Here is an 11,244-nt window from a genome sequence, read left to right on the forward strand (position 1 = left end):
CAGTGACTGTATTTACCATTAAAACTTAACTTTCTGTTGAGATGTTCAAGGCTGCTAATTTTAAAAGGAAATCATTTGATCAAAACAAATGTAATTTCCCAGTTGTGTGCGTGATGAACAATATAATTTGGGGCCAGAAACATAAAGAAATGTTGGCAAAGAGATGATTATATCCCAACTTAAAATTACAACTCGTACACAACATGGTCTAAAAGTATGTGTTTATGAAGCCTCAAATTTCAGCCCATATATGACAGTGAACATTTAATTCCCGAAGGCTGTATGGATTTGCTGCCATTTAAGCCACTAAAGCATTATTGATGCAGCCACTGATGTTTGGCTATAAGATCTGTTTTTTTAAGTTGGAACTCCAATTCATCACAAATGTGTTGGATGGGGTTTAAGGCAGGCTTATGTACAGGCCAGTCAGGTTCTTCCCTGACAAAGCACACATTTTCATTCCCATTTGGAAACCATGCATCTCTATATTTGTTGATTTTGAAGTGTTGATACAAACTGAAAGTTAATGTTTTCCTAATGGTTGAGAAAATGCTCCTTACTTCCAAAGCTGTCCAGATGTGTCCACATACTTTTTGTTGTACAGCGTAAATGTCAGTGTAACAGTAAGTATAACCACGTCAGTGCTATCGCCAGAATAAAAGTTGGCAATATATGTTTCTTCAAACAACGGATAGGTTGAAACTTCATATTTGTTTATGTTCATTTTTCAATTTTATGCCATGATGTTTATGGTGAGGTTTAGGCTGAAAAAACACTTGGTTAGGGTTAGAAAAGGATGTTGTTGGCTTACTTAGGTCAGTTGCCACTAACAAGGCTGAAAAAAATCCAGATGTCTCATACAAAATATCCAGTAGTTTTAAATGTACGTATGTTGAAACGCTGTGGGAGAAAAAAACCCAGTAGTTTCATGCTTGAGTATAACAGGTAAACATTTAAATGTATCCTTCGTTTGCAGAAATGTAAAATATCAACATTTCATGCTGACTACTAAGTTGACCATGCTAGTTACCAAGAAAATGAATATATTGTATATGGATTTGCATTTGCATTCTGAAATTGATCACATGCTAACAGAATGCAGTCTGCATTTTCATTTGATTGAATTACGGCAGCATGGTCGTTTTATGAACACTGTTAAAATCACCCATAAGCGTAAGAAAGCAAGCTATGATGGATATGACTTGCCAAAATTAACCAGTCTGCGCGCAGCAGTATAACTAAGTTTGATATTCAGTCCAATTTAAACGTAAAAAAAAAAAGCTGACAGACAGAGAAAAAAAAACACTTTCATAGTATTTTGATAGTGGGCCTTTTTTCATGAGTTCCGAATAGAATAGGTAAGTTGGTTTGATTCTGAGGCTTTTATTCACTTCTATAATGTATTATCTTCACAGTACAACTTATAGACATTTGTTTTACTCCAAGAGAACAGAACCTGATCTTGATATATAATTTATTTCCACAACAATCTGAAAACAGAGCTTGAACAGAACATACAACCATTAACTACCTCACACAGACAGTATCAAAGCACTGACTAAACATTCATCTTCGGCTCTGTGGCAGAACACCATGTAACCAGATCCAGTGGAAGAAGATAGTGCAGATAGTGTGAAAATTGCATTAATATGGATCTTTCCACTGGCAAGTTTTCTATGACGCACTTTTGATATTCTTATCATGACTATTAGGAAGCCAACAGGGAATGGAGACACTGCAGCCGAGCTGTGAGTGGGTTTTATTGATCTATTTTGTGGCAGTGGGACGGAGATTAAAGTATGAATACAATATCATAACATCAGACTGGCACTGAGGATTTTCTCCAGAGAGCCGCTTTATTATACAACATCTCTGAGTAAATCTTCACTGTCGGGAAAACATTATAGACCCGATGCAACGATGTCTCAGTCAAACAAACTAGGATGTTGCATTGTACAGTGGCGGTGCAGTGTATGGAGGTTATGAGAACAGAATATTTAAAGGATAAGTCTAGATTCAGACGACTCGGATTTTATTTTTGCAGTTTTGGCGATCATTTGTGTCGGTTGTAAACAACTCATCCAACTTATTGACTCGATAAACTAAGAGATAAGACACAGAGATATAGATAAAGATGAGCTTAGCCAGATAATACTGAAGCTTCAGTGACTCATCTGATCGCGGCAACAACTTTGGTGATTAAACAGTTATAATGAATGATAAAACATAAGCATAAGTACACGCTTAAGGAGCAATTTGTAATGACATCTTTAAAAGCTTTGGTTAACACATTGGCACACAATATAAAGTAGATCCTGCATTCTATTCTATTTAATTTTGACTTTTTGGGGAAAAAAACATGACCACTTTTTGAAGTTCAGTATACAGTATATATACATTAGAATGAGAGAGACTGATTATTGGGGCTGATATTGAGCAGCTTCCCGATTATCATTTTCTGTGATTTTTGTGTCTGATTTGCAATTCAGCATTGATAGGCTATCACTTGTGACACATAACCAATAGGATAGTGTTGTGGCCGTACATTAAGTACACTGAGTGGTGACTACAGTCAAAAAGATAATAATCGTCCAGGCCAATAAGAGGACTAAAGTCACAGAAAATGGTACATTTTTAAAAAATACAGTACAGCAGCAACGTAAATTGCAGTATGTTATATACCATCACAGGTTATTCAAAAATTTGACACTAAGATTTTTATGTTACTGCAAATGTACATAGCTTCCAAATATCGACTATCAGTTTCCTTGATTACTATTTATCTGTTTCAGCACTGATCGGTCAATCCATAATACATATATTTAATTCCACTTTCTAGGCAGTATGCATATGTATATTTGTTAAATACAACAAGTAGGAAAAGCTTTCACTCACAATATTGGAAAAATCATTATGTCTCTAATTGTGTGGTCAGGCAAAGCTCCATCTGGCCCAGAGTGACAGCAGAGTACCGGCATACAAGACCAGAACAAACAGGTAGAAGCGGAACAAGAAGATGTCGAGCTTAGAGCAGAGGGCCAGCCATTCATCCTGAGCTGAAGACTCAGTGTCATCCTGGGATAAAGCCAGGCGCAGGAAGGCCAGTTCTTGGAGAAGCCACTCCAGCCCAGAGGGAGCCTCCTGGATCTCATTCAGTGACAGCAGATCCTCCTCCAGAGAGGGCTCCAGTTCATAATCTGTGAGAAGAACAAAGGCTTAAAATGTGAACAATTTATAGATTTACGCTGTTTCTCTGAACAAATGTGATGATGATTAAGATTCCTGACACCAGTATTGTGATTCTTTCAAAAAAGGCTCCATTTCCTCCAGACACTTCTGTACAGACGGTTTCATCCCAGCAGGCATAAAACAGCTCTTCCCCCTCTTTAATCATTAATAGAAAACTTTCACAGGGAATTTTTCAGAGATGAAACAAAATTGAATAGCCAGCTGCTCCCAAGACTTTGAAGCTCTATCTTAAGGGTTTCTTGTAAGTGCTTTTGTTAAAACAAAGGTTCCCACAAGCTGACGGATAACAGGAGTTTTACCATCGTCTTAGCCTTAAGATGATTTCATAAAGTGAAACACAGGACTGTGGCTGCACAGATTCATGTGATCAAACAATTCAAGACTTTGGAAGCGTTAAGCAGCTGTCAGGGTCAATGGGTGTTTTAATTAATCAATCTCCATTCATCAGAAGTTATTTCTAGTTGGAAAAGGGGATTTCGAAGCAAGAACAACAACAGAACGTTCACAGGGTTACTGAAACTGAAACTTTCTTGCGCAGACAAAAAGTGCCTTGGCTTCCTTAAGACCAGGGGCCTGTTAGTGGCAAACAGAGGCATAAAGCAACAACACACTCTGGTATCGACTGTCAGCAGGACTTTTGCAAAATCTGTCTTTGACTTGGCAGCTTACCTCCGGATGGGTTGATGCAGTCAAGGGTTTTGATGGAGGTCAAAGCGCTCTCACTGAAGTTGTGACCAGCAGAGCCATACTTGTCCAGCAGGCAGGCAGATATTGACATTTGCTTGACCTCTTTCTCACTGTGGCAGAGCAGCTTCACCACCAGTATAGACTTGATCAGGCTGAGCATCAGCATGGCCATGCACACCGCGAAGAACACACCTTGAATGGAGATGGAGAAAAGGGAAAAGCTTTACCGTTGTGAAGATGTTTTTGCACACGGTGGAGGATTCAGGATTCCTGAATGTTTCTTTTGTGTATTTATTAATAAAATAACCTTGTGCTGATTTTGATTTTGTGATGATGAAGCTTTATAATATAATTAAGGTGTTAACAGGTTAAAATGTCTGTGAGTAATTTGAGTGTACTTCGTTTCTGAAAACACTTATGGTGTTATTAATTTGAATTACAATCGCATTGCAATACTGCCCTTATTAGGAGTGTTGGTTTTGATTTTAATTGAACTGATTTGTGCATTTCAGTTGGCTTTATTACTTAAAAACAACAAATACAATGTGTTTTTATGTAAAAAATCAATTTATCATCCTAAATCAATTAGAAGGTTCTTCTGCTGCTGCCGATTGAGATATCGTGTTTTTAACTTGCCTGTGTCAACTCTGGTAATACACATTCTCCAAAAGAAGATTCATGTTTTTGTTTTTTTTAATCTGCTAATATACTCCGAGCATTCAGTAAATCTGCTTCTGAGAGGAGGTGCCACTTCTATTTCATCCACTTTTCAACACCACAGACAGGTGCCAGGCTGTCAAACGTAATACTTACAATTTAATAATGTCCCTGTTAAGGAATTCTGGTTTGTGGTCTTCAAGCTCCAAGACAGTGTGTTTTGGAATTTTTTATGTGAGAACAATGGGGGGTTTTTTTGTGGCTGCAAAAACGTTATAAACAACAAAACTGATTATTGTCTTAGGAGTTCTATTTTGTACAAACAGCCAAAAACACAATGACAGAAAAATGAAAAAGGGCAAAACCGAGGCTAAAACAACACAAAATTGTAGAGTGGTTAAAAACAACCACGACACTATCTAAACAACCTATGAGTGGAGTGCTGACTGCAGAGGAAGGCAGTTCATCTGTCATGTTGACTCTGAAGACGGTGTAGCCCAGCAGTATGCTGATCTTAAAGCCAATGCGTGTACCGCTGTTCAATGGCAGGTAGAAGCTGATCACATCTACCAGCATGAGGAAGATGCTGGGGATGAGGAGTCCCACCACGTACAGCAGGGGGCGCCGGCGGATCAACACCTGAATGAAAGATGAGGACAGGGAGCTGAAATCTGATGGGTACTGGCGAGAATAATGTCACTTGTTTATTCATCCACACGTCCTGACACACGTCTCCTATAATAGTGTTTGACCATGAAGATAGATTTGTTTTATTTTGACCTGTTGCTGAAGGAAAAGCACGCGGGTGAATTATCGATAGCTTTATTCCATTTTGTTGCTTCAGTTTCAAGGTCCTGGTTTTGCACATGCTGGCTCACTGTCACGAGTCTTACTTGGACGCTTGAACAGAAAAGAGTTTTTTCTTACTATGACAATGCAAAAAATCTCTGCTGTGAAATGTTATTTTGTTCTCACAAAAGATTTACACCTCCAAATGCCCAGATTGGCTTACATAAAATGATGAAAGAAAGAAAAAAGTACAAATAATTTGTATTGACAAAGCAAGTTTTTTTTTTTTATGTCCATAAAATGTTAATTATATTGTGAGTTGTGACTTCTTGGATTTATGTCGTGACCCCCTGTCTGGAAAGTATTTGTTGAACCATAAAAACGTTAAGTTCTATTGTGTTGTAGCTGTCGTTTCATAACCTTTGCTTACTACAGACTCCCCTTAGATTTTGTTAAAATCAATTTTATCTCAGAACTGGAAATGAACAAAAGCATTTTCCATCAGAAGCTCTTTTCATAGGACATAGTTTTACCTTTAGCAACAAAATTGCCCCAGCGTAACAATATCCCAGTGAGCCATGAAATGCTCCATTACCAAAGTGCCTCCGCTCTTTGAGCTGAATAAATAGCAGCCCTCCCTGCTCTCCACCTGCAATGGGCTATGGGGCCATTTTCCTCGCCACTAACAAGAAGTCCATTGATCAGGCAGCCACTGAGACAGTCTCATTATGGTTGCTCACCCTCCCCTGTCTATCAGCCTCCCTCTCTATCTGTCTCTTTACTTGCCAGAAACAGCCTCAGTCTCATCATTTGGCATTAGCTCACTAGCCCGATCCATGAAGGTCGCGGCCAATTGCTTTACACTTTACAATTCCACCGCTCAGCGGGGAGGGGGGGACTAGCCCACAGAGGGCTACAGTTTAAAGCTCGCCATCGATAAGCAATCACAGCCATCAGAGTGCAGTCACTGGCTCACTTGTTACAGAGCTGTTACACATCCACAGTATTACACCATTAGACACCATTATATAAGAATTAGCTGCAGTGGAAGTATCTGTCTTTTTCTTCTTCACCTTAACATTCATATCTAAATCATTCCTTTTGCGATGAATGTGATACATGCATAAGATTGAGACAATAAGGCACATACGTTGAACTGGATGTGGGCATATTCAATGTTGTCTTGGTGGATTTGCCAGTAGCGGGAGGGAATGGACAACAGTTCCCATTCTCCATCATTCATGAACTCCCTCTTATCATTAGCAATGGCCTCCGCGCTCCTCCACAGAGCCAGGTCTATTTCCTTCACTGCAGAGGGAGAGATAATGACAGGGAAAAAGAGACGGCGGGTGGAAAAACAATAAAGAAAAGCAGTAAAAATCTGCTGCCACTTTTGATAATGTTCACCACTTTTGCTTCACGGTAAGAGGCGTTTGGGGGATTCATAGATTTCATCCAGCTACTTCGGGTTTTTAACATTGTCCAAAGACGTGCAAACAAGCTGAATCTAAAATAGTATTTAATTCTTCTTGCAGCTGTGTCAGACAGCAACAGCCACTGCTGATGCGTGGCAAAATAAGCTCAACTCAAGGTTCACTTACTAGCTTTTTCTGAGCTTTCAACCACATCTTACTGTCTATCAGTGGAAGGAGTTGCCTCAGTTAACAGGTAACAGGTAGTCATATATGGAGGGGGTTTTAGCTTTCGTTAACTATTATAATAATTGATTTATAACATTTTAGTAATTGTAAATTAAATATTTGTTGCTTACCTTTGAGGTATTTGCAAGTAAATTCTTTTGGTTTGAACTCTTTGGTGGGAAATTATTTGGAAACCATGAGCTTAAGAAAACTGATTGTTTATAGACAAAATAATTAGTCAGGTAACCAGGCATGTAATTGGCAGATTAATCGATAATGTTAATTGTTGCCCTAATTGTAACCCCTGTCTCTGTTCAAAGATGGTCTCTGGTGTCAGACATGAATGGCCTCCTTATTTTCTCCGGCAGTCCGCTGAGTCCTCGTAAATGAATTTTGACCCCTTCCCAGTCGATGCTGACTGAATTTGGTAAAATATTATTGACTGAAAAACATCAGTCAAAAGTCTTCTGTCTTATCCTTAACACCTTTCCTTGATCTCGATGGAATGAGGTCAAGGAAAAATGTGAATGAGAATTCACAAGAACTTAGGAAAATCCCACTACTTGTAAATCAGCGTCGTAAGGAATTGCGGGACAGCAAAGTCTCTTTTTCGTCTCTAGAGAAAATAAGAAAGAAAGTATTGGAAGGAAGCGCTTTTTGGATCTTCCTGACCCAAAGAAACTATTCAATCATGGCTCGTCTCTTGTGTAGGAACCTTGTTTCACCACAATCTTAAACATTAATATTTGTTGATAAGTGTTAGATGTCAGAGTACTATGATTTATGAAACTATGGTGATTGCTCACATTTGCAGGAAAGATTGCAAAAATTGACCAAAACTGGACAAAATTGCAAGTACGATTGCAGCCTCACCGCTATGCCCCTTGTGGTACCTGTTGATTGTAACACTGAGAAAACTAGCAAATTAGCTGATGGAGAAATGTGTAAGCTGATGACCTTGCACTAGTGTTAAGGTTTGGTACTGCAGGTGTAAAAACTCCTGTCCTGTAAATATAAAGGTGTTTAACCGGAATTCAATGAGCCAACAGACCAGCACATCACAGGCCTTGAACACACCTGAGTGAAGCCAGCTGCGGAAAGTAAGACTGCAGTTCTGCTTGTCAAATGGAAAGGCGTACATCTCCAGGCTGCAGGCCACCACCACCTGCATGGGCCGGTAGTTCTTCACAGAACCAGAGGAGTTGACGTACACGTAGGGGATCGGTGCGGACTTCCCCTCATTCACACTGTGAATATGTGAACGACAGGGGAGGAAAGGTGAGATATGGACAACGGGGCAGAATATGAGACCGGTCAGGCACACATGTATGTCAGTATGACCTCCTTAAATAACTGTAGTGGCCTTTTGGTGGTCAAAGTGTTAGGGAATATTCATGTTTACAGCAAGCGGTCTCTGTGGAATTCAAATTTAGTGTTCAGTTATCACCGTGGGGCAGTTGCAACACCAATCATAAAAACATGGGGTAGACAACATTATGTAACAATACTGCTGAATATCTTTTAATGGTGTTTTTACAGGCAACCCTCTGGGCTTTTATTTATCAGCTGGCAGTGAATTGATTCATGGATTCACAAGATATCTCTAGTTAGCAGGCCGGTTATGTATGACCTATTTTGCATTTACTGTTGTTTGTTGCTGAACAAACTGTTTTGGCTTACAGTTAAGTTAAGTTAAGGTTGGTGTTTTTGTATTGGGAACGGTTCAACTCTAAGTGACTTTTATGTACAAATCTTTTGGGAATATACATAGAGGGTATTTTTTTTAGACAGCAGAGACAGTATATGATTATATGAGTACTGAAAACATTTAAACTCCCCAAAACGCATTTGGACTTTTGCATGCTCTTTAAACAAAAAGGCCTGCTGTCGTCTTTGATTCTCTCTCTCAAATTTCTTATATTTGCTCAAATGTAAGGGTGGTGCTTAGGGCTTATTGTGGAAAACAGGACTGGTCCAAAGTCTCTTCAAATTGATTTTCAAAGTTAAACTGAAAACAGTGGAAGTCAATGGAAAGCACTGTTTTAGACCCTGGTGGCAGTAATAGACAGTGTAGATCAAACAGTTTTGAAGACATTCTATCAGTAATTTCTCACAATTCACTAACGATAACATCAGGTATCCAGATGGCGTCAGACGACAGTGAGATCTCGTTAATTCCGTCAAACTCTTCCGGGTCCCAAACCAGGAACTCATCTGTCCAGATCTGAAAACAGAGGAGGAAGGTTGTTGCAAAATAGTATGATTTTAAACCAAAAAGTAACCATGTTTTTTTTATTGACTTAACTGCTGTGTATTCAAAATGTGTTCAAATCAATTCACATACCCTGTCAGATGAGTGTTACTGATAAATGACTTGCAGCATTTGTGAAGAAACAATGCGTTTTGTATTGCATAAGGTGTTAAAAGCTGACAGTGTGAATATGAGCCATGTCACACATTGATAATTGGATAATTGGAGGGGAAAATGCTTGTTCTGCTTGTGAGACCACCTACCTGCCTGTACCAAATACTCGTAGTTATGCTCTGGGTCTTTCCATCCTGCGGAAAGGAAAAACTCTTTATGAGAAGTTTGTTTTTATTAGGTCTCAGGAACTTCCCTTGATGTGCTCATTGTGGTACAGGACAATTTTCAGCAGAGCATACTGACAAAACAGTGATGCATAAATGTCAAAATGCAAAAACATGATGAAAACTGGAATCTGTAACTGTACTTTAGCAGCAGTGAGATCATAGCACAGAACGGTAAGAGTTCACATACCACATCCAGGACAGACTGTAGTATGAGGTCTATGTAGACCTTGGTGAGACTGGTCCAGTTGTGAACAGGTCGAACTCCACAGTCGTACTTCCTGAGGAGGGTCCTGGTCAGCTGGTTCAGAGCTGATCTCTTTGGCTTCTCTGGCACACATTCAGCTAGATGCGCTAAAAGGCAAAGGCGGATAAAGAATTCAACATATGTTGAAGTCCACTGTACCTTCTGAGCTACAGCCAAATCTACTTCTACAAGCTGAGAATTGAACCAGCAACGTTCCAATTACTTAATGATCCACAGCTGCTACTAATAGCACTGGATGCAGGGAATTCAATCAGCGACCTTCTGATTCGTTGACAAACTACTTTATCTTCTGACCACTAACTACTGCTACTATAGCCGGGAATCGAATCAATAATCTTCTGATTACTGAGCCATAGCCATATCTACTACCGCTTGCTGTGAATCTGCTACTGCTGCTGCTAGCTGGGAGAGTCGGGAATTTAACCAGCAACCCTTTGATTACTTTTCATATCACTCTACCTCTTGAGCCATAGCTGTATCTATGAATCAGGTTGGATATGTTTATCGTAAAATTAGATGTGTGCTTTCAATGACTTTACAGTCCTAAAGCATTTTACACCATTATATGAATGTTTTTGCTTGTATTACGGGTGTGGTGCTTTATAACCACCAATGAACATGAAGGTCACAATAACTGTTTTTCTTTGCCATAGCATTCATTATTACAGGTCCTTTTGTCATGAAGTATGCCTACAGTTTGAATAAAAAAACTGTAAGAGAGTGGTCATTGATATAATATGAATAAAATGAGTAAAGCAATAAGTCATAGAGCTGTCACTCCAAAGTCCAAACAATAATGTTTAGAATATCTGAAAACTCAGGTACAGTACCTCAATTTTAACGGGAAAATTCTCAAAGCAGATATTGTTGGAACAAGCTCCCGCAGTTATTTCACAAATAAATACTTCATACTACTTAGCAAATACAATTGTCCTGTGATCTCGTTAGCCAAAAAGAGCATCTTACCTGAGACTAACAGCATCAGCCAAATGAGAGCCATCAAGCTAAAAATCAACCTTTCAGAGCTCAGGTATTATCCACGTGTCACATCAAAACGTCTGCGCTGTTAACACAAAAATATCCCCAGTTTCATCACATAAGTTCAAGAGAAGCTGTAGTCGGTGTGGAGGCAGAGCAATGAACAGGGTAGTGCAGACATTTTGGTTGTGCTGGCATTGATTTTCTGCTCCCCGGGTAAGGTGATACATATAATAATGAATTAGACTGGAGAGGAAACTCCCTCAAGGTTTGTTTAGTGCTGGTGTGTTGCATCATAACAGAGGAGCATGAACATTAAGGTATTTGTTTATGTGAAGGTGTTTTTAACCAATGAACTCATTCTTACTTCTCTGTCCTTATTATACA

At 39.2% G+C, this 11,244-nt stretch overlaps 1 protein-coding gene across 1 annotated transcript; it reads right to left on the reverse strand.

Annotated features, from left to right (window-relative positions):
- Positions 1-1,474: 1,474 nt before the first annotated feature.
- htr3b (5-hydroxytryptamine (serotonin) receptor 3B) lies at positions 1,475-10,970 on the reverse strand. Its single transcript, XM_030438588.1, has 9 exons — positions 10,846-10,970; positions 9,802-9,965; positions 9,537-9,581; positions 9,137-9,246; positions 8,100-8,269; positions 6,533-6,690; positions 5,022-5,232; positions 3,919-4,128; positions 1,475-3,197 (listed from the first exon to the last, which is right to left on the reverse strand). The coding sequence occupies exons 1-9, from the start codon at positions 10,877-10,879 to the stop codon at positions 2,932-2,934; spliced, it is 1,368 nt and encodes a 455-aa protein (XP_030294448.1). The 5' UTR covers positions 10,880-10,970; the 3' UTR covers positions 1,475-2,931.
- Between the last annotated feature and the right edge of the window lie 274 nt (positions 10,971-11,244).

Source organism: Sparus aurata, chromosome 13 (assembly GCF_900880675.1).
Source record: "Sparus aurata chromosome 13, fSpaAur1.1, whole genome shotgun sequence".
NCBI classification, from domain to species: domain Eukaryota; kingdom Metazoa; phylum Chordata; class Actinopteri; order Spariformes; family Sparidae; genus Sparus; species Sparus aurata.